General features: G+C 36.5%; 1 protein-coding gene across 2 annotated transcripts in view; it reads right to left on the bottom strand.

The window, feature by feature from the left end:
* Positions 1-25,637, bottom strand: part of LOC105386771 (5-hydroxytryptamine receptor 2A) — a 63,154-nt gene that overhangs the window by 15,174 nt on the left and 22,343 nt on the right. For both annotated transcript variants that reach the window (XM_038108282.2, XM_038108283.2), the window contains exons 2-5: positions 11,740-12,269; positions 8,312-8,544; positions 4,882-5,080; positions 886-1,015 (exon numbers count right to left, since the gene is read on the bottom strand). In XM_038108282.2, the coding sequence (XP_037964210.2) occupies positions 886-1,015; positions 4,882-5,080; positions 8,312-8,544; positions 11,740-12,133 (956 nt within the window). In that variant the 5' untranslated portion in view covers positions 12,134-12,269. The remainder of the gene's footprint in view (positions 1-885; positions 1,016-4,881; positions 5,081-8,311; positions 8,545-11,739; positions 12,270-25,637) is intronic.

Below are 25,637 nucleotides of genomic sequence, written 5' to 3'. Positions count from 1 at the left end.
CAGTGTATGCTGGTGTGAACTATGCCACAGCTATGCGAGTGGGCTATGGAATGAGGATGCAAGTATGTACAGTCAGATTCATTAGTAACCGAACAGTTTTGTACCTTGTCATACTCACAGACCACATAGTCATTCACTGTATCATTGACACCAAACAAACAGTAAAGAATATCTAGTCTCCCTTCTTTCGCTCGTTGCAAAGTTTGCTTTAGACTCTACCTACCAAACACACAAGTATTAAAAAACTGCAAACGAATAAATTAATATGCCCTACTTTTTAACTTTAATAGCATCAAGATTTTTTTATCAAAACATACCGACGATTTGCGAGTATAAGTAATTTCTTTACCAGCTGCATCAAACGAGGTCTTAACGATGTAATGCGAGCCCCCGCGCCCGTGCAATATCGAGTGAAGACTGCCATCATAAGCCTTTCAGCCTCCATCGGTCTTTAGTGATCAAATTAGAATCTCTAGTTTGCAAGGGAAACCAATTTAACAGGAAAATAGGTCACTTATTAAAGGTTCTTTCTAGAAAATGCAGTGGAGGCTTCGTGTTGAAACGGAAATAAAAATTAAAGCTGTATTACGCGATCGGAGGAGTACCTAAATACCAACTAGGCGACGATTTTTATAATTTTATGCCTCTAAAATAACCCTTCACATTTTATTCGTAAACATGATGGTATAATTTAAAATTTTCTGTTTCTTGGATATTGCGTCTTTTCTATAAATACAATATAAAGAGACTTTCAAACAAAGTTTCGTAGCAGTGTGAGAACCGCCTAAAAGCCCCAACATTAATATCAGCGCTTACACAGAAAACACATCTAAACAGACTGAACCAGTACATCATCAATTACGTAAAATTAAACACAAAACAAACCTGGAGTCCTGCAGCCAAAGGTCCCGTTCTCTGGCGTCTATGGGGGGCAGCTCGGTCTCGGTGGAGGCGGCGGAGTGCTGGGGAGTCCCGCCGCGGGGGCCCAGGAACCGCCGCCAGGTGCATCGCCGCTCTGGAGACAAACACATGTGTCAGTAAAAAAAATACATAAACATACATACAACTTCTATATATGTACTACACTCACGAGTAATGAAAATGATGTCGGCACCCTACCATTTTTAGGGTTCCGTAGCCAAAATGGCAAAAACGGAACCCTTATAGTTTCGTCATGTCCGTCTGTCCGTCTGTCCGTCTGTCCGTCTGTCACAGCCGATTTACTCGAAAACTATAAGTACTACAGTGATGAAATTTGATGGGAATATGTGTTGTATGAACCGCTACAAAAATATGACACTAAATAGTAAAAAAAAGAATTGGGGGTGGGGCCCCCCACACATGTAACTGAGGGATGAATTTTTTTTTTTCGATGTACATACCCGTGTGGGGTATCAATGGAAAGGTCTTTTAAAATGATATAAAGTTTTCTAAAAAACATTTTTCTTAAAGTGAACGGTTTTTGAGATATCAGCTCTCAAAGTCGTAAAAAGTATGTCCCCCCCCCTCTATTTTTATAACTACGGGGTATAAAATTCTAAAAAAAATAGAGGTGATGCATGCTAATTAACTCTTTCAACGATTTTTGGTTTGATCAAAGTATCTCTTATAGTTTTTGAGATAGGTTGATTTAACTGTAATATTATATTTGCTGCTACGGAACCCTTTGTGCGCGAGCCCGACTCGCACTTGGCCGGTTTTAATTTAGAATTTGATAAAAACTTTTCAAATGTGCTTTTAAATGTACTTCAATGTTGCAGAAGGCGTCATTAAGCTTTTCCGTTTAGGAGTGATTTGGTGTTTTTCTCAGTGGAACCTTTTCATTGCACGTGAGTGTATATACTACACTCATGAGCAATAAAAAAAGTTCCACTTACAAAATATCGACACCAAAAAACCTCATCATGAAGAATTTGGTCAAAATATTTCTGTTTTGAGTAGGTAATTTTCTGATGCGCTGTTAAAATTTACTTCAATATTGCACATGCACACGGCATAATAATTAAGCTAGCCTTTTCCGTTTAGGAGTAATTTGGTGTGTGAGACAGAACTTAATCATCAATCGGACAGTTTTTACTTTCATATCTTCATATTGTATTTCGCACCTTTCAACGTTCTCTCTTCCTACTACAAAAAATTGGTCACTGATTGGCGAATGTCGGTCGTGTGCAAACACCCTAAAAGTACCCTAGAAGTACTTTTTTAAGAATCCTAGTTTGATATCTGAAACTTGTTTTTTGCGTAGGACTACTAAGGTTTCAAAAAGTTATCGCTAACGTGCAAACCTAAATACGGAGAATTCTTACAAATACATCGAATATTGTTTATTTTCCCTAAAAAAATACGTATTTTTTAAGACTATAGCTAGCCAAATAACGTACAGATATATGCCTGGCAGATCTACCAGTAAATATTAAATAACACCGCCATCGCTTAATTACTTTTGAAGACTATACTAGGCCTACACGAATTACCAAGAACACCCATGTACCTACGTACCATCAAGTCGTATACAGTTGTACTGCGCACGTAGAAGACAGTAGGGGACGACTTCTTTGAAGTATTTAATATTGACAAGAGAAACTTGAAACCTTTTAACAAATTAATGTCGAAGCCGAAGAAGGTTTACTGAAATGCTCGTAAATAAATATTGATAGTGAAAAACCATTTTCTGTAATGAGTCCTAGGTAATAAAATATTATTGCGAACCAAAGAATACCTGAATTTTAAACATAGCATTCTAGACGTATTCGTGAATTTAAGCATTCTAAACAGACTTTGAGAAGTTAGGTATAAGATGGAAAAAAATATTAGTTTACAGATTATGTTAATTACTAGGCACATATTTTAGAAAATCCTTATAAAGATTGATTGAATTATCTATATTTTGATTACACTTTTAAATGTTTATTTTATTACATACTTTAGTAAACTGTATACCCATAATAGAATATTAGCATTTTACTTGCTATTTAGCCTTCATTTTGTATACATGCTTACTGATTAACTAAATTGATATTACCTAATCATATATCTACTTTCAAACTATCTATAGTTTCTGCAACACCGGGACATATTTCACATTCAAGGTTCGTACAAATCTTTCCACTTTTGAAATTCAATAACATCTCAGATACGCCATTAGAGCTGTGACCGAATTTCATTTTGATGGTACTCCTGACACACTTTTCATACTCGAAAGATATCGAGTTTAAAAGATATCTCTGGTTCTTTTAGATCAAAAGGCAGGATACAGGCAGCGACCTTAATATTCTTAAGTGTGGAATCGGATATAAAGAAAATAAAATTCAGTAGGATTTGAGGAAACAACACATGCAGAGTAGTTTTCAGGTTTGTAGATCATTTGTTACATATGTTTATTATATACATATAGAGGTACATAGAAAGATAATGTTCGGTAGGTTAGAATAATGTTGGTTGTATCACTCTCGACCACAGCCCGACTAATGACCTGCGTAGGATTGCGGCAAACCGCTAAATGGAGATAGCTACCACTGAAACTGAGCTATTTCAGTGATATTTTGGGTTGTATCCAAAGAAATATACACACTTCCGAGCAATGAAAAAGTTCCACTTATAAAATTCCGACATCCATAGCCATTCAAAAATATTTGATAAAAACTTGAACACAACATTTACTTTAAGCACAGATTAATAATAAATGTACTTCAATATTGCAGACGGCATCATTAAGCATTTTTCTTCCTTCTAGGACTAATTTGGTGTTGTTGTCACTAGGACTTTTTCATTGCTCGCGAGTGTAGTAATATAACTGATTATATTATGCATCTCTACCTGAAATATTACGGCTAGGAGAGTCCGTAGCTTATAATCTATTTATAATTTCTTATGATCATAATGATGACAGAATTATGTGCCAAAATTGGCCTTTACGATCGTCTGGTTAACATTTTATTCCATCAAGTTACGGCTGAGTCGTTGACAAAGAAGATTCAGTTTAATGAGTCTGAGATCTGGAATCACCAGCCATTAACCAAAGAGATTCCGTAATTGAAAAGAATCGATTTAAAATCAACTGACGTCGGTTTTTATTTACTTGTTAACTTTTTAATTACATTTTCAGGTAATTTGATATATTTATTTCCATGAATAGAACGAAATACTCCTACAGAGTGTATCTATTCCCGGAATCTGCCCACGTAAAGCCGTGGTGTTTAATGCAATAAGTAAATAGACTATCGTGTTTAATTAATGTCAGTTGCAATGTATGTTAAATTCCTGAAATCTGCCGGAAATTAACACCACTCATATTCACCGTCAAAAGGAGAGCTGACCATTCTACGGAATTCAATGTTGATATTTTAGTATTTTAGAATTTGCCTATAATGTAACTTTATCGACACTCACACACTGCAATTTCTACTATACCGTTAAAGATTCTGTAGGATCAATCGTCGCAGCTCACATTATCAACACAAGTCTGAATTTTAAATGTGTAGAAATGACATGCCTAGAGAAGGAAATCAACTCACGAGCAATAAAAATGTACCAGTGAGAAAAGCACCAAATTACTCCTAACGGAAAAAGCTAGCTTAATGATACCTCTGCAATATTGAAGTACATTTAGGCCAATTTCCCCATAGTCGGTTATCTAACCGACCAAGGATTGGATATCAATTATATGTCATCTCCATATAAAATTCTTGACAGATATGTCAAAAGTGGTTGACTTTCACTAATACCTGGTTATGCTCTAACCGACTATGGAGAAATTGGCACTTAACAGCGTATCAAAATATTACCAACTATGAATGTAAAAAATTTGTTGACGACATTTTTTAAGTTCAACTTTTTCACTGCTCGCAAGTGCAACACAGCTAGAGAAGCAACTAAAAGTACCGATGATTGGCGCGCCGAGCCAGCCGGCGGCCCAGCCCTGGCCCAGCCCCTTCCTCTGGCGCGCCAGCAGCTGCACCGTCAGCGCGTACGTCAGCAGCATCACGCCCAGCGGGATGTAGAACGAGATCACGGAGCCGATAGCCTTGTACAGCGGGTCCGGGATCTGGCACGACCCGCCGATCAGGACTGACTCCTCGTTCTGGTGGAGAAAGGGTTATTTTAAATTATAGGTTCTCTCTAAGATAGATAGAATATAATTTATTTGTACATACACTAATGAACATAACTTATACATATACTGACACATAATATATAGGTACTAAAGTTGTAAATATACGTATACAAGGGAGGTATTGTTATCTGTTCTCATGTGGCCGGTACCCATGATGTAATTACAAAAATATTCAAAAGGTGTTGAATTTAAATGTTACCGAACAAATCAACAACAAATAACTCACTTACGAGCAATGAAGAAGTTCCAGTGACATAGTACCGAATAACTCCTAAACGGAAATTGACGCCCGTCTGCAATATTGAAAGGAAGGCCTTGGTCTCCTATTTACGCCGTAGGTCGCGTCCAGCGTCACGCCGTAGGCCGCGTCACGATGCTCACTATAGAAATGTACTGATGCGGTCTCCCTCACACGCCGACGTTGGCGCGTAGACGTAGTGAGAATCGTGCGGCCTACGGCGTGACGCTGGTCGCGACCTACGGCGGTAAATAGGAGACCCGGGCCGAAATAACAGCGCATGTGTTCCAAATTTTTATTGCTACCGGCATTTTGCGCTTGGAACTTTTACATTGCTCGCGAATGTATTTCTGCAACACCAGTATCAGCATTTACATAATTCCCATTTGCGTTCGTAGATAGGTAATGAAATTCTATTAGGTAAATGTACAATGTATATCGTTGTTTATGAGCTTTACATAGATTGAACCTTCAAACTAGAACTCTATGCAAATATTAATGCGATCTGCGTTATTTGTAACATTAAGTACAAGTTTTACTTCTAAAGGTCATAGCTTATTACCTAGAGCCACCCAGCACCCACCCCGCGTCTTCTATTCTATTCTATTCTGTGGGGGTGTAAGTACCTGCACCTGGCTCTCTCGAGTGGAACCTTTGTGCATATCCCCAGGGTCTAAACTGCCTTCCTAAGCTTGGACCATTTCCCACCACGCTGGTCCACTGCGGGTTGGTGGGTACACATATCTAGATGTGCTAAATCTAGATATGCAGGTTTCCTCACGGTGTTTTCCTTCACCGTAAGAGCGATGGTATACATTGTACTTAAGTTAAAAGCACTCATTGGTACATGTCAGAGCCGGGATTCAAACCCGCATCTCTTGCGTGAGAAGCGGGCGCTTACCCGACTGAGCTACCCCGCATCTTAATAAATGTAGATTCCTGTAACCGAAATCTAGTAATTTATAGGAAAAACGGATCAACACTCGTGTTGTGTAAAACTCAATGCGATTATACGAGGTATTAAAGTTGTCTCTCCTTCGCTTGAACATCAACTCTGGGACCACGAGCCTATACATATACAGGGTGTTGTGAAAATGGTATACTAAGCCGAAAGGGGGAGTTATTCCTAACAAATTTAACAAAGGTTGCTCAGAACAGAATGAGCCCCAGAGCAACTTCCTTTTGGCTTAGTACCTATACCACTTTTGCAGCCTCCTGTAATATGTATAGTTAGTGTTCAAAATATTTCCATATCCGCTCCACCTCGCCCCGGCTTCATTACGAGCCACAGTGTGTATCGATCATCATTGATGGTATCCCACACGTCGATTAATCGTACTCGACAAGATTCGTTAATTTGCACCGCTTGTAGGTCAAACGTTATAGGCCGTACAAACTGCAAGTTCACCTGAAATTGATGATGGCACGGTGAGATCCGAACAGAAAAAATATTTAAAAAGTTATCGCCTTTGATGTTGATATGAATGTAACAAAATATAAATAGCGTCATCGTCGATATAGAGGTAGTAACTGTATGAAGTAAACCTACTGAATTGAATATAATATTTATATTGGCTTTTTTTCGAAATGTTTTTGTCCTCAACAACTGTAGTCTTTTTCACATAAATCCAGCTTAACCATTTTAATTGCAGGCGATAAAATTCAGTATTTAATCTCTACGTTTGGCAAATTAAATGGACGTATATCTTAAAACATTGAATACATTGAACATCCTGTACTATAAGGGTGGGTTGCACCATTTAACTTTAACTATTACAGACGTCAAATCTCTTGATCTGTCTCGCCAAGAGATTTGACGTTTGTAATAGTTATAGTTAAATGGTGCAACCCACCCTAAGTATCTATTAGATACTGTCAAGAGAAAAAAAATGCCATGAGAGTCACCGTTGTGACTACTGTAATGTTGGCTAGCAATTCAGATGAGAAATAACAACCACATAATAAAAAACTTATTTACGTAACAACTACAAAAAGCCGTCTACAATCGGGTGATGGCCTGCGTAATTCCTACCGATAAAATACAATCGATTAGGCCCCTATCAGCATTGTTAAAAAAGGTCGAACAAAAGACTATTGAATACGTATACGTATCAGCTATGTACACATTGTACACTGATTCTTCCTTGATGCGTATTATTATAAATTTTCAATGCGGACGATTCATATGACCAACAGAAGAATGGGATTGGAGATTTATCAAATATTATCTAGCTGCCAGTTTCAATAACCCTATCTACCGATATACTTACTTTCATACAATTTTGACCGTTTGTAAGTTTTAATATGTCATATGGCCTCTTGCTCTGACATTATACTGTCAGAGCAAGAGACAAACTTGTTGTGCAAGACGCCCTAAGTCATAGGTTATTGGAACTTGCAGTTAACCATTAAGTAACACCGCGTTGTTCAATGGTAAAAACATAAACTACTAAACTCTAATGACGGCTGCTCAGATTTCTCCAAGCTTTACAATTATTATGTTATTTGCATGTCATAAGAGATATACAATCATATACAACATATTAATAAAAGGAGTTTATTTTGTAAATAATTCTTTTTACTGCATTATGTGGCTGCTTCTGCAGCTACGAAAGAACATTTTAACATCATTCTGCAGACACGAAATGGTATAACTTGCACAGTGCAAAATTAATTTTCTCGCTATTGTAGTAACATCTCTTTTAGTACTCGGGTGGGAAAATAAAATTGTATTGTGTACGGTTTAAAAGAGCACCTACGTTCGTCAGCATGAAAAAAATATGAAAATATTTTTTTGTGACCATACTTACACCTTTTTTTTTTTATTCTGTATCGAAACAAGAAGAGTTTAAATCAGGAAATCTGGAAAATTCGGTAGAATACACCTAAAGACTAGTGATGGTATGCAGATGATATTTAGCATCGTTAGTAATACGAAAACAAACAACTTTCCACCTTACCTTAGAATACATGAGACTGAGCGGGAGACTCATAGCCGTGCTCAGGATCCAGACAAAGGCAATCTTGACGGTGACTCTCTTCCTGGTCTTGTTCCTCCCGAACCTCATCGGGTACCTCAGAGACAGGTACCGGTCCACGCTGATGGTGCACAGGTGCATGATGGACGCGGTGCACAGGAGCACGTCCAGGCAGATCCAGATCAGGCAGTACACGGCCGGGAACGGAAAGTATCCTGGAGGAGAATGGAGGAAAGAATTAGCATTATTTGGGAGAAAGCGAGTGGCGGTGACTAATACACTCATATGCAAAGGAACAGTTCCACTTACAAAATTCAGACTCCAAATGGCCTCAATATTTCAAAACTTTTAAAAGGAAATTTGAACAAAATATTAACGTTTTTAGTTGGTAATATTCTGATGCACCGTTAAATGTACCTACTTAAATATTACAAAAGGCGTCATTTAGTTAGTTTTTTTTCGTTTAGGAATAATTTGATGATTTTATCAATGGAACTTTTTCATTGCCCGTGAGTGTAATAGTTTAGCCAGGAGGAGAATGGAAGTATCAGCATTGGTGGGCAGGAGGCGGGTTACGTTGACGAAGAATAGATCTCTCTTGTTTGTCATCGGCTAGTTCGTCTCTTGTTACAACATAAAATAGGCTGTTAGTACCAAAAAAAAACTTTGTTTCTGAGCTTGTAGAGCTTCTAAGTATGTAAATATTGGGAATAAAATACTCTCAAATCCTGACCAAACCTTTGCAAGGTATATAATGCGAAACTATTGTTATTAGTTATGACGAAATGTCAACAGTGATTTAACAACATAAATGTCAAGAATAAAAGGTGGGGAGCGCCCACTGGGAATAACACCGCTTGTTTTTTTGTGACCGGAACCGAATGGTTCATTGAAACGATATTAAGTAGGCTGCTATATTTATTTTATAATGTATAAACATATATATTTACTTACGACTCACATCAATTTCATCTTTACTGTTTTTTTAAATTGATCTCAAGACCAGTTCTTGTGCGGTATGCATCTTAAACTAGTACCTACATGTTATAACATAATTCTATTTCGGCATAAGTAAACCCTAAATCTTAATTCCCTTAAAGTACCTGGTATGTGGTTTTACCAGCACTTAGAATCACAAATCGGCTGTCAAGAAAATTTAGCGCTTACCTAACCGTAATATAATTCAGTTTTGCAAGGGAGCAAACAATTTCAACTTAAATTTGGCAGTGATAGATGAGGGTGTAGTCTCTAGATACTACCATAGAGTGTTAATAAGTACAGACACGTCAAATTGCGAACTGCATCAACTATATAAATGCACTTTTTAATAACAGATCCTTAGAGAAGTTTGGTCCTGTAGATTTTTGTAATTTGTGTATACCTACATACAAACGTCGGAATAGTTAAAATTAATAGCAAAATAAGTTTATAAAAAACGTTTTTGCGAGCTTAAAAAATAACTATTAGAAAACCTGTCCAGAAATCCCACATCAAAATTTGCTAAAAATGCGCCATTCAGTCTCTTTCTGCTTGCACCACTTTGTTACATTTACAATACTTCTTTTAATATGTATTACACATATTTAATTAAGTATTAAACTTGCCCCCTCTAATATATTTCAAAGACTCTAGCATTTCGTGACGTCACAGTTTCACGTAGGTTCCTGAGCAAACAAAACACCTGCGTAATATTCAATACAACCTCTGCATTAAACTGTCTGAGGCTTTCAGGTCGAAACAATGGGATCATTTTAACAAGCTCGTATTAGATTAATCATAATAAAAATAAGGAACGTTGATATAGTTATTATTATTGCAATCAGGTATCTGAGTCTTGTTACTTGAATAAATGTATTTAATTATTATTATTATAGCGATGTACATCGAATTTTATACAAACAGACAGACACGTCAAACTTATAAACAAACTAATTAAGGTAAACCCTCTATCTCAGATTTAATCAAAAGCAGATCTTGTTCAAGTGGTATAGTAGAGGCCTGGCTATCACGGTATATACCTTTTATAACCAACTGTTTACTGTTGTACCTATGCAAGTGTTTATTATAATTTTAATTTCCCCGCTGGAAGAAGACGGGTCTTATAAGTTTAACATATACACTTCAAAACGGCAATATTTGGTTTTGATGAGAGAGTTTTTTTATTTAATATAGGTATTAGTCACAAAAAACACATAACTCAAAGTATGGATGCCATTATTACCGCAATATATGAATTTCATTCCCTAAGAAAGAAAGGACTGACTTTTGAAAATTCGTAACAAAATCGCAAAACGCGTAATAAGCACTAAGTGCATCATCGCGACATCTGGGAAGGCGGTAAGAGTTGTATTCGCTTGCACGGGTAACGGGAGACTGTTCTCGACAGTACGTGCGGCCGGTTTGTAGCAGTTAGCAAACAATTCTGATCATTTCATTACGCAAACACCTCAATTGGTACTCAATCTACGCGCTCCGTCTGAATGCCCGGAAATCTGATCAAATATTGTTTCTAGTTAGATTAAGCAGCCAGCAATAGGCAGTTTAAAATCAAGCATTTCATATTTTAAAATTAATTTACCTATACATATTTTTTCTAAATCTCTAATCATCTTACGTTACGACATACACTTCAAAACGGCCTTTTTTTGTTTTCAACTTTACCAAGAGTTTCAAGTTATCTAGTGAGGAGAAGTTCCTGGCAAAAATTAGGTTAGAGTAACGTTTAGAGTTCGGAAGTCATTGCATGCATTTATTTCTCTGTCAGCATCAATGACATCAATATTTATCAGTTAATAGATAGTGACAGCGGCATAGGTAGCAGCGATGGTACAAAGCTACGCGGCTACGAAGCTACGCGGCTACGAAGCTACGCGGCTACGAAGCTACGCGGCTACGAAGCTACGCGGCTACGAAGCTACGCGGCTACGAAGCTACGCGGCTACGAAGCTACGCGGCTACGAAGCTACGAAGCTACGCGATGCCCTTCCTTCGTGTGCAAGTTCTACATACAAATCGGCCAGTTAAGGAAGTATCTGATAAAATGTTACCTTTAAATCGAAACAGCTTATAGTAATTGCTCTCATCCATTAGCAGCTAAATAATCTAGGGCTTGTTTGAACAAACTTCAAAGGCTTTTAATCCAACCTCAGCTTAACCTGACATTAATTAGTTGTGGCTAATAACAATAAACGCTCCAAAATTACCTCAATCAAAGCCGCTTTATTAGAGTCCAACTTAATTGAGTCATTTGAGTAACCATTTTGATTAATTAATTCGGTAAGCCACAAAGTTGTTCTTTATGACTACAATTTTATAAGTTGTTTGTTTTTATTTTTTAACTTTACTCAGATCTAGTTAGTTTGCCATGTCATAAATAGTAATTATACTAAAAAAGTAAAATGAGTACATACCTCTTACTAAAGTGAGAATGCCCAATGGCATCACCAGAATAGCCACCAGCAGATCAGTGATGGCCAACGACATGAGAAAATAGTTGGTGACGTTCTGCAGCCTCCTCTCCCAGTAGATGGCCAGGCACACCAGCACGTTGCCACACGCGGTGAACAGCACGAGCATAGAGGCCAGCAATGCCCACCATATATTCAATGACTCATATACAACCTCCTCGGTCTCAAAATTTTCATATAGAAAAACGTTTGAATTATAAAACGTGCTGTTCAAGGAATAATTGAAATAGGGCGGCACCGTATCTCTCCATTCTGTAGGCACGAATATTGTTTCATTTATCTCTCTTGAGGTAGGAGCCAAAACTATTTGTTGGTGGATCTGGTCTGATTCACGCATTGTTAGGTGCCTGTGCTGACCTCCAGGAATATCATGATTGTTTGTAGAGAGTTCATCTGATTTCAAAAATATGATACGTATTTTGCGAGCTTCGGCCGTCCATGGTGGTTCAACACTCGGCGCTGCCTGCGGACATCTGCGAACAAAAAGAAATTTATGTGTTAGAGTTTTAAAGTTTTCTCAACTATACCCAATATTTATATAGGTACATAATGCTATCTTGCAGATTTTGCCAGCCCCTGTTATTTATACACCTCCTACGATACTCATTATATTTGTAATAATTTAGATAAGCATACTTATAGTTTACGGATCTCATTCGAAATAATACAAGATATATAGTAAATCCAACGCACAAGAATATAACATATCTGCCTTCTTATAATAATATATCTCTCAAGGGTTTAAATCGTAGAAAACCCAACAACAGGAGCTAATAGAAATAACCCATTCTCTAGAACCTTACTAAGGACTTAATCACTTTTATCTGCAGAATAGCCATAAACAGATGTTGGGTACATTATGAAGAAGAAATTATTCAACATTCATAAACTTAAAACTCATAAGCGCAGATGCCACGACAAAATAAGAGACATAAATTCTACGGCAGGCCGTCAAAACTTTTACATCTTTGAATAACATTTTCCGCATAAAACGTGTTAAAAGAAGAGCCTTCACTTCAAACAAACGGAATCCAAGTTTTGAGATGCCACAAATACCTATAATTCACTTTGCTGTTGAGTTTATAAGTATTTTGAACGAATTAGAATCGAATCGAGTAAAATACTTGAACTAAGTTATACAATGTAAAATAATTAAAACTTGTGGGGATTGAATATTAAAATATTTGTTGGGTATTTATTGTCCGCAATGTTTACGTCAAATACAATTTGTTATAAGTTCAAAAGGGTTGTTCTATATTTAGCATGAAAGTATAAGTATAAGATAAATATGAACACCAACCTCAGTCCCGCCTCACTTCCTGACTGGAAACGAAAACGAAGAAAGTTCGTTCGTATTTTAAAATATGCCAGATAGTTTCAGGTCAAACGTCTACGAGCAAGAAATTCTGAAACTTGTCATTGTCTCCGGACACCGACGTTTGAGTTTCTCCTCATTAAAATTATTTCATTTAAGGCGTGTCTCGGTCAGGCTCACCTTAGTCACTGTCAATTTTAAGTTAATTTGCTTAGACTTCACGCAAAATATAATTTAAAATAAAATATATCTGTGGAAATTATTGAATTTAGTTGACATTCACGCAATATAACTGAAAAATAAAAGTTTATATAATCCGTTATTTAGTGTTAGCGAAAATGAGTAATTTTAAATGATGCGACGGTTATTTTTTCATGCATACACGGATGCTTAGTAGGTACATAACTGTTTCTAAATTAAAAAGGTGTTGCCGCAGTTAGGTAAAATAAAAAAGTGATAAAAATAAATTCGTGTAATAGACCTAAACCCAAATACTTATATTACGCTTATATGCTGTGTCGTGATCACGGCTAATCGCTATAATTGCTTATGGCCTCAATATTCACAGACCTTTCTAGTCCCGAATGGGTTTTTCATTTGAACCTTTTACATGATACCCTCTAAAAAGGGGTATTAGTTAGTTTTACCTGTATTTATCGGTCGTCTAAGATAAACGTGATCGATACTTAGTAGTATGTAAAAAATTACATTCATAAAAAATATACGAAATAAGAACTAAGAAGAAATTATAGTAACATTTATTTTGTCTTTGAAGCCTTTATGTTTTTCTAAATTACACCTTGTTATTTGTTCCATTTTTTATGTACCCACATACTATTATAAACGCTTGTTAGTAACAGAGAATGGTAATTTGAAATGTATAGGTAAATAAGAGCCGCCCCTAACCCTTTCCAACGCTTAGGAAAATATGTTTCCGTCTGCGACCGCAAAACTCAGAACTATGATTAATTCAATTATAAAACATACATGTTATTGTTAAGCTAACCCTTGCCTGCGGCATAAATGCCAGGATCGTGCCCTAATTTAATGACTATCACGAAATATGTCTGCTAAGTTTAGGTTAAGTACTCAATATAGACCATCTTCTATCGTCAAATCCTTAAGCACTACCAATCACTTTTTCAACATCACCAAAGGTTAACTGGTAGAAAATGCTGCTAGCATTAAGGTCGCCTTTGAACCAATTTACTTTGTGCAATAAAGAATTTAATAATAATAATAAGTTTCCGATTTCTCATACAACGACGAATCATGGGTTTAGAGTTTTAAAATACAAAATAGTTTCATGCTAACTTACTAACATAACTATGAATTAAGCAAAGATGTCCTGTCTTTAACAAAACAATACATATTTGTACACATATTATAGATTTGTAGCCAATGCAAATTGATAACTATTGTAGAATAATAATCCATGCTCTATATTCACGGTATCACATCATACTGATCCAATAAATAGTATTGTGCAATTGTAGGCATTTCATCGACCATTTAATAAAACAACAGCTTTCACATGTACATTCTGATTTGATTGGATCCATTCATTCATCTCCCTAATGCCAGAGGTATTTATTTATGGATGAACTTTCCAAATTCTCTGAATATCACCGGATTTATTTTTATATTTTGCTGGGAAAACGTATTTAACGATTTCATAGAAAGAAACTTTATCAAGAAAACTGTACAGGATGTTGCAAAAATGGAACTTTCATAGTTCGTAGAAAAATATTAATGTTAATTAGATCGATCCCCTGAGTCAGTCCGCTCCCCGCGCGCATCACGGGTGGTCGTGGTCGCGCATTATCTAATTATTATTGCGTGCTAATCCAAAAGTCAAAATGAGTAAATGTAGCAAGTGTAATAAAGTTGTCTCGAAGAAGTCACCGGGTATTCAGTGTAGCAAATGTAGCAAATGGATTCATGCCGCCTGTGCTTCGATAACGAACGATCAGCTAGCCGCTCTTTATTCTACGGAGGCGGTAGATTGGAAATGCCGCGCGTGCGCTGCAACCGTTAAACCGAAGAGGATCTCGATCATTCTCCCGGACGCTGATGAAGACACGGACACTGAAGCCACTGCAACAGCTACCAAAATGCAACACAGCATCAACGAAAAATTCCTGGTCGACATGCGGCGTGAGATAAGAGATTTGATTAGAGACGAGATACAGCGCAGCTTGAAATTCTATTCCGACAAGATAGATGACTATGAGGAACAAATTGAAAAGTACGAAGTTAAAATCAAGTCCCTGACGAGCCACCAAACCGATCTAAACAACAAATATAAAAATATACAAATGAAATACGATCTACTAGAACAAAAGATGAATTCGATCGAACAGCTTCAATTTAACAACCGCCTTGAAATATGCGGAATCCAACTAAATGAGAAGGAAGACCCTATGGCAGTCACCAAGCAGATCTGCGAGAAGTTGAAGCTAAACGCTGAGGATATAATGGCAGCACAAACTAAGATATCCCGTGCACCGGCTGCAAAGAAGAGGAACCCGCCGACCGTGCTGGTGACGCTGCGCGAAGGTCGCCGCGACGGATGGATGGAGTCGTCGAGAGCCGCCACGCTGACCAACGCCGAGCTGGCCCGCGAGGGAGGCAGGATCTTCCTGCGCGAGGCCCTCACCCCGGCTACGAGCTTTGTTCTATGGAAGGCTAAGACGGAACTTAGGGAATCCAACATGTATAAATTTGTGTGGTGCAAAAATGGTGTGGTGCTAATAAGAAAAAGTGAAAATGATAAAATCCAATTAGTGAGATCTGTGAGTGATATTGAAAAGTTCAAGAATGATGGGAAACCTAAGCCTGCGTGCTAGGAGGTACTATTCTTCAATTGTATACTTAATGACTATTATGGTCTAACCTACTTCTGTTACTACAGGTAATAGTCCTCTAATACTTACTCCATACTTTAATTTCTTACTGATAATCATATTATTATTATTACTGGATTGCTAAATGGACGACAATTGTAGTAATATGAATGAAGGTACATTCGATAGCTGGAATAATTATCTAGTCTCAATTCCAGCTGATTGCCAGTCACTTATAACTTTAAATATAAACATACGATCTATGATAAAAAACTTTTCTCACTTAGAATACATTGTATCGACTAGTAATCGTATAATAGATATCATAACAATAACAGAGGCTAATATTAAGGATAAATATAAATCATTCTTCGAATTAGATAACTATACCATGTTCACTAACCTAAGGGAACATAGGAAAGGTGGGGGAATCATATTATTTATTCACAATAGATTAAAATTCACTCCATATCAAACAAAAACTATCAACTTTGAATCATTAATGGGTACCATTGAGTGTGATAACGCCTACAAAACAATATTATGCTCAATCTATCGTCCACCCGATGGTTGTAAAACCAGTTTTATCAACGAATTAAACCGCACACTAGGGAAATTTAATAATGAAAATATTTTAATGACCGGCGACATCAATATAGATCTTAAACAACAAAACAACTACAAATGTACCTATTTGAACTGTCTAAGTGAAAAGGGCTTGGAATGCGGAATAACGCAATATACGCGAGTAGAAAAAAAAGGCAGTAAGATAACTAAATCTTGCATTGATCATATTTTTACACGATGTACCGGGTCATACCAGGTACTTCCGGCCGTTATAACTGTAGCACTAGCCGATCACTACATCATCGGATGCACCATAGTTTATTCTCAAAGTACATGCACTGGCCGCCCCCCAGCATTCAGAAAACGAATCGACAATAAACAAGTTATACTTCAGTTAAAGCAAATTGATTGGACCCCTACACTGAATTACCAAACACCAGAAGATATATTAAATTCTATAGTTAATAATTTCCACACAATTTACCAAAGTTGCACGACATATGTAAAAATAAATGAACAAAACAAAAGACAGAACTGTAAATGGGCTAATAAAGAAATAAAAAAAATGATCCAGACCAGAGACAGGCTCCTTAAGATATGGTTGAAAACTAATGATATAAATGATAGAATACTATACAACAAATACCGTAATAAAACTAATAAATATATTAACAAGACTAAAAACAACTTCTACTATAATGAAATATGCAGTAACTTTAAAAATTCGAAAAAGGTCTGGACAATAATAAATAACTTATGCGGGAACTTAAGCAACTCGATTGATACTATCTTATTAAAATATTTTGACCAAAATAAATGCGACTTGGCTAACAGGTTCGCAAACGAGTTCGAAAACAATGCGTCAAACATCAGTAACTCTTGTAACATGCCTATTTTGAATTCGATAAACTATGAAATAACACCTAGTACTACTATGCGCCTAAAAAAAGCAAGTGAAGAAATTGTAACTAAAATAATAAGTCATATAAATGAGAAAAAAAGCCCCGGGTACGATGGGATCAGAGCATCCGATTTAAAGTATATAAATAAAGAAATAACTCCAGTCATCACTCACTTAATAAATAGTTGTATTACTACATCGCAGTACCCGGACAAATTAAAGATTGGCATTATACGGCCTATATTTAAGAAAGGTAATCATACTGACTATAATAACTATAGACCCATAACTATATTGTCATGTATAGATAAGATAGTTGAGAGATACTTCGGCGACGAGCTCAATAAATACCTACGTAATCAGCATATTATAAATAACACACAATTTGGGTTTCAGAGAGGCCGGAGTACCTCCCAACTACTGTGTCAATTCACTAATGAGGTCAATGATCACCTGCACAATAGACAACATGTACTTGCGGTGTTCATTGACTTCAGTAAGGCGTTTGATACCCTACAATATAATACCTTATATAAAAAGTTATCGCAGAATGGTGTACAGGGCCCTCTCCTAGACTGGTTTAAAGATTATCATAAAAATAGAAAAACAACTGTGAAGATATCCGATACATATAGCAACCATATTTTTACAAATCAAGGAACGGCACAGGGATCCATACTGGGCCCGACTGAGTACCTGCTGTATGTAAATGACATGAGTAATGTGCTGGAGGAGGGTTCGGTATACCAATTCGCAGATGATACGTGTTTACTTGTTTCAAATACATGTTTACGTAAGGCCGAGTGCGCACTACAACGTAGTTTCGACCAGCTGTGCAGGTGGGCACATGATGTAGGCCTCACTATAAACGCGCAAAAAACCAAAGCTATGCATATACATTCTGCTCACCTAAGAACAGGAAGTGACTACGAGCCGACTATCACTGCCCACCTCCACGACTGTCTCCACTCTAATAACAACCCTGTCTGCAACTGCCCTAAACTTGAATTTGTGAAAAACCATATGTATATAGGTCTCATTATTGACCATAAATTTAACTGGGAACCACACATCAATTATATTTGTAATAAATTACGTTCTATCCTAAGTAAACTATACCTACTAAAATATAAGATACCTTATAGGACACTACGTATGTTATATCTTGCACTTGCAGATTCCATAATTAGCTACGGACTAGGTAGCTATGGCCGTACATATAAAACTTACATAGAAAAAATATATAAATTACAGATAAGAATGTTAAAAACTATTGTCCCAATAAACATCAAGAATAAATTTAAAGATAACTACACACAACTGTTTAAGTTTTGTAAAGTCCTACCAATAGAAGAAAAAATTAAGTTGTCAATTTTAAAAGAAGAAAATCATCATATTTCCCAAATAGTTTATAAATCCCGCCCCAAAGCACTTCGAATTTTAACATCAACAAAAAAATGTATCTTGCCTAAATATCGGAATTGCTTTGGGATGAGACATTGGAGATACTTACTGCCCAAAACCATTAATGAATTGCCCCTAGATATGCAAAGTGTATACTTAAATTGTGGTTATAAAAAACAACTGAAGAGATGTTTCATAAAAAAATTATTGTAATCTGTACTGTATTCTTAACTATCTCATTGAATTGTGTTTACTTAACTTATAATATTTAATAACTAAATACCTACCATAAGTGATAACTACTAGCTAATTACTAATATACCTACTTGTTAAATAATGCATGTGATATAAAAATATTTTACTATTAAGTAGCTCTTAAACCCTTAATGGATTTCTGCTGCTTGTATTAGGCATATTGTATATTTTTTGTGTAATTTCTTATTCAATAAATAAATGAAAATGAATGAATGAGTCACACCTTTCAGCTCGCAACTTTTACAACAACCTGCTGTACCTACACTTAAATGAAAAAAAGAAAAAAAGTGAAATGTGGTCTGGGCCTTGAGGTCGAGTTTTTTCACCTATCGAGAAGTGAAATCGAAACCGCAGATTTGTATGACGCGGAGCTAGTACAGCTAATTACCGCTAGGTGGCAGTCTCCAACATGCAGTTGTATGTTACCAGTGAGGTTTTTTTTTATTAAATATGTAATAGGTATCTTTTTTACGTTTATAAATCCTCAAGATAGAGCTGTATGATCGTAAATAGCGACATAAAGGTGAATTTTACGGAAATCACTATAATAAATTACATCCAACCTCCAAGCGACATGACAGGTCCGAAGTGGATTTAGGCGTAAAAAAGCCTTGCATTTTGCTCGCTGTCAGGAAGCCCAGGTTTATGAAGGTTAAAAATGACCTCGGGGTTTTGTTACTTACTCAGTAATGTGAAGATAAGGAAGATAGGTTACCTTAGCTACCTAAACCTTCATTAAGGCGGAGTCTCTGCCAACCTTCGGTAAAAATACAGCTTTTTCATATTAAAATGATTTTAGTTGTTACCTTATAAGCCTTATATCATCAACAAAAATCGTTGTTTACCCCCAAAAGAACTATTTCTTAGCGGACATCGGAAAACAATAATGTGTCCATGAGCAATAGGGTCTGTGATGAAAAGAAACAGGCACATAATTTGACGACAGGACTATCTAAATTACTAATGTTTAGACCAAAAATATTATTAACTACTACACTCATGGGCAAAGAAACAGTTCCACTTACAAAACGCAGACACCAATAGCCTCAACATTCATTTTTTTTAAACATTCTATCGGATATTTGAATAAAATGTTTATGTTTTTAGTTGCTTATATTCTGATGCGCCATTAAATGTACTTTAATATTGCAATAGGCGTCATTAAGTATTTTTTTCCGTATCAGAGTAATTTGGTGATTTTCTTAATGGAACTTTTTCATTGCCTGTGAGTGTATTATTAAAGATTTAGTTTTGCCAATTGCACTATTGTACAGAAGACTAGTTTTCATGAAGAGCACGAGTTTCAACAGTATTACATTTTGCCTCGTAGACAGTTGGGTAATGGAATAGGCAAAGTAGAGCGCATTGCAACCATTTGCAGACTTTTCTTTCCGTAATAGAATATGCAACGTGGAATTATAAAGTTTCCTTGTTATGAATGGTTCTGTTTTTTGTATCAAACAGGGGAAAAATGGATTTCACGTAAATGGAGGAATAAAAAACGTAAGAAACAATATTTATTTTCAGATTTCATAGAAAATATATGTGCAGTTTGTGGTATTGAACTCTCCAAAATTTGAGTAGGTAGCTCTAGTAAACCTACACTAAACCTTTACTTAGTGGTTTCTGGATTTATATTTTATCCAGGTACAAAACTGTATACAAATTTGAACCTGGACAAAATATTAATTCAGAAACCACCTCTGTACAGTGACACCCCACGCTCTGGCATTGTACTCTACACTGAGTTACACAAGTGAAACATTCACTAATTCACAAAAATGGTTCCGAGTGACCTCCTGAGTCACACTCTTTCAGATTTCAACAATAAACTACTACCAATAAGGCAATCGGAATCTAGATTTTACGACTCCACAATGCGACAAATTTAGATGTTTGAATAAAGTCAGTAGACATGTCCTCTATAGCGAACATTGAGTTCTATTAATCAATCAATCACTATAACGTTGATGAGCCCCCGCTCCGGCTCCGAGCGACGCTATGGCCCACAAATCAGGACCAAAAGACTCACGCCAATTCCGTCGCCGACTGTACATCGTCGATAGCGGTGACTGAGTCTTTTGGTATGGTAATCGTAATTGCTTTTTGCGGAACTCACTTTTGCAGCCGACTGTATTGTGCACGTTTCAATCGAAAAACTGTGTTACTTCAAATCTCTTTTCAACTGTGAGTACGTAAGGTACGTACGTTTGTGCGAATAAAAAGGGTTCCGATTTGCCACGAAAATGATCGAGAAATATCGACTTAAAAAGTCGAGAGCTTTTTATACGTAGCTGAGACGCAAATGGTGGATTTAGCTTTAAGTATATCCAGATGAAAATATAATCCGAGAGATCTGAGGGTTCAGTAAAAATATACGTGTGTCACTTATTTTTATTTACTTAAGTGTGGACGGGGCCGATGTGTCCTTTTAAGTCGGATTAAATATTTCCAACGATATTATTTTTAATGTAACGTTTTATTTCTTAGCCAGTAAATGCGAAATAATAACACGTGTAGTAGGAGTAAGTATTGAGACCATCTAGTCTATGATTGAGACTATAATAAGAATAGCTATAATGTATAGTGCCACAAACTTATCTGTTCCGGTGAGAACTCACGTAAATGTCTAATATTTCTTGATTCGGTAAGATTTTACATTTGCCTATAGTGGTAATTCACCCTTGTGGTTTTAATAAACCCATCTAATCTATATGATTATATAATTCATTGGTAAGTTTTATGAGATATGGATCAATTTAGTTCGTTCTCACCGGAACAGATAAGTTTGTCGCACTATAATCAATCATTTCAATCAAAGACATTGTACCAATAGACATGCAGCCGTGTCCACTATTTTCTTTCTCTCTTAAGACACTCCTCACAGGGATGACCGATGACGTATTTTTTTTGTATTATTTAAAAATAAATTTATGGGCTTATTCTTCATTTTGAAATCATTTCAACGGACGCAAACGGTCGCAGCCATACCAAGCTGTGGCTGCCAGGGGTCAGACTAGCTTACTTACTTACTTCTAAAAACTAGCTGGTGCGCTAACCACGACTCTACCTCGTATATTAAACGTACTGATCGCATGACAGCTCTTATTTTCTACATTTTCCGTCAAGCTAGAGTAACCCTTCGGTAATGTGGCATCAAAGCATCGTGCTCTTTGACTACATTTTTCCATGTCAAAGTAAAGGAATGAGATTAGCCCCTAATGAAATTTGCCTCTAACTAAAGCTACACTGTGCACAACTTAAAACGAAAAAGTTTCAGTAGTTTACTGCAAGTGGTGGCATTAAGAATTTATGTTTGCTAACATGTTGGTTTTTGGTCGGAGTCAGAGAAACTAACTATCTACCAACCTAATGGATTCACAGTGCACCATCTTTGCTTGCTTCGTTCTAGGTAATCTATTCCCAAATAAATTACATAGACTAAGACCATAGTTCATAACGCCATTGAGAGATATAGTATTTTTGACTATGACTATAAACCGACTTAAAATTAAGATACACCTACCAAATAATCATCACGACCCATCACGTCCCCACTGCTGGGGCACGGGTCTCCTTCCAATGAAGGAAGGGTTTTAGGCCTAGTCCACCACGCTGGCCAAATGCGGGTTGGTGGACCCCAACACAAGCAAGCTTGTGCTGAGAGAGTTGTCGGGTAAGTGGGCAACCCGACTGTCAGATGTTTTCAAGCCGCCCGAAGGCCTCTGACTAGGCTTAACGACTGCTGCCGAAGCTGCAACCGGGACCCACGGCTTAACGTGCCGTCCGAAGCACGGAAGCGTCCAGAAAAGCACCACTTGAAATTGGTCACCCATCCAATGGCTGACCGTGTCAGTTGTTGCTTAACCTCAGCGATCAGTTACGATCACTGAGGCCCGCTTGACTACGGACGCTTCCAATAAATATATCCTTAAATATATACATAATATACAAAAATATTAACAATTATTACATATTTCGCTGACTGTATTTCTGATTTATCAGACTGTAACTCTGTGAGTTCATATAAATGCTAAAGCGCGGCGTAAGCAGGCCACACATGAATATGATGTTTAATGCATGGGCATGGATATTAAAGTTTATGAAAACAAAATAAGAAGAAAAATTACGTATTTTTAGCCATCTTATCTCTTTCATCCTTTGCCCGTGTAGGTGGTGGAAGTAACCTGGAGCTTATTTTTGATAATATTTGGGGGTTATTTGGATTATTCTTCCCCTACTTTTAACCTCTAACCAGGGTTATTCCTGAAATAATATTTATCAAAAAAGTGGTCCTACCTTATTACGTATTTTTATACTTCCACATAGATCTGGTTTCAAAATATAGGAAAATTTACAGAAACTTTTCCCCTAGTGGCCAGATTGCTGACGTGCTAGCTAAGCATTTTGTATGGTACCTAGAAAGCTGCGTACAGATCGGTACAGTAATTACATACTAAATTAAATAAATCCTTACTACAGTATACTATAAATGCATCTTTAATTATAGGTAAAAATAGCAAAATATAATTCATCAGAAAATTAATGTATTATAACGTTAAAAATGTGTTGGTGTCCAAGCCATCGCTAGATGGTTTGTTTTTAAAGGTTGTCATCTCGGAAATCTGCTTATGAAAAAATATATAAGTACCGACATGTTTAGTAAAAGAGAACAGAATGGAATACCGATATTTTCTCGAAGGAGTGTGAAAAGCAATCAACGCGTGACCAGAATATTCTGATAAAATGGGACACTCATAATGTTATACTTTATTGGCGCTCAACTATTTTCGCCTGATTGTTTCTTTTATTCTATTAGCATCGTTCAATAAAATAGATCATCATTATTATATAAATTTTTCATATAATATGTATGTATAATTGATTTGCTGTGATTGGTAAATTTGCTTATTTTGTATGTACCTAAGTATGTAGGTATGTCAATAAACAAATCAACAAACAAAAATAATATACATCTAACAACTACCTCTCTATAATACGTAAAAAGGTTGTTCGAAAGGATGGCCTATTATGGATAAAAAGCTACTTAACCCAACCCATTGATTCCCGAAGTAGTCCAGGGGGTGCTCCCATCCCCGAGGGTCGATTCAGACTAGCTTTAATATACCTATTATTTATTGATCGCCATTGGAAAAGGGGCCCATGGTTTCTAGCAGTGGATGGAGATGGTGTATTTTCATTGTTTCTTATTTTACCTACCAAAAAATATCTATACGAAGTCAGTACTATTTTGGTAATGTACTATCGGAATATAAAGTTTGCGCGGACATTTATTTTGTCCCATGCTAATGTCGTGATATTACCCTTTTTATTAAAACATAACATATTATTATCGATTTCCGTTTCCTGATGGAGCCTGTGGCGAAGACTATATTACATACCTATACCTAACCGATAGGAAGTAAACCGAGGTTACGAGTATGTAAGAAATAAGGGTAAAATCACAAGTTCCAAAAGGGAACCGTTGCGCAGTTATAGGTGTGGAAAAGCGTATTTCCTCAAAATAATCTAAGTGCTTTTCTGCCTTTATCCCTTCAGCCCTTTTCCATATAAATAAACTGCAAAACAAAACGCGCAATTCCCTAAGGTAAGAAGACCCAACCCTTAAATTTGTCTAAACATTATTGGAAAACAAATTAGATTCAAGCTTTTATAAGCTACCTTTGTCATATCTGATTACGGGCCAAGAGGAACGTAAACACCGGAACTGAAGGACTCTAGGGAACTCACTGGGACGTGGGAATTATGAACGTATCGTTCTTAATTCTGAAAGACGCGCCACGTCTTTTAGAGTTAAATGTGAGGAGTCACCAACTCACTCAATTTATTTCTTGGGCTTTTCTTAATACGTATCTACGCTGTTAGAATTAAGGTTTCAACTTCATCATAATGGGGTTAAAATGTACAACAAACCTCGTGACGTCACCCGTGATTTCGTAAACACTTCATTAACGAAGGCTCTACATTGTACGTACATCGTTCAGTGGTATATACCAATTTTCGTTCATGTCAGACTGTTAATGAAAGGGTTTTAACGTAATTTCGAAGGAACGTAAACGGCTGATGACATAATTGTATTAAATGTTCCTCGTCTCAGGTTTTGGCGCCAATTTGCTACAAATTTCGTAGTCTCACCATTTTCTCAAGAAAAATCCTGCATCAAAACAAAGGATTGTTTTAGTACGCTTTATTTTTTCTTACCCAGTTATTATATTTTATTTTATGCATATGACAGTTAAGGCTGTCACTAAAGCTGGAAGAAAATCAGAATCTGTCAAATCTAGTGAGGGGGGGTTGAGGTATGCGGGGCGTTCTACGGACAATGACATGAAATTTTAACATAGTACTCGAAAACATAAAAGTGAAGACATGCCACTTTGTTAAAAATATACTAAGTAAGTAATATTGTTTTGTGATACGAAAATATTTATTTTTATTTGAAAGTATTTTTAATATTTAATAATTAATTATATATAAAGTCGTACCCGTGCCGATATTTATACAGGTTGTTGCAAAAAGGGTTTATTACTAT

This window comes from Plutella xylostella, chromosome 15, assembly GCF_932276165.1.
Source record: "Plutella xylostella chromosome 15, ilPluXylo3.1, whole genome shotgun sequence".
NCBI lineage: Eukaryota > Metazoa > Arthropoda > Insecta > Lepidoptera > Plutellidae > Plutella > Plutella xylostella.
This window is presented reverse-complemented; position numbering and strand designations above follow the sequence as displayed.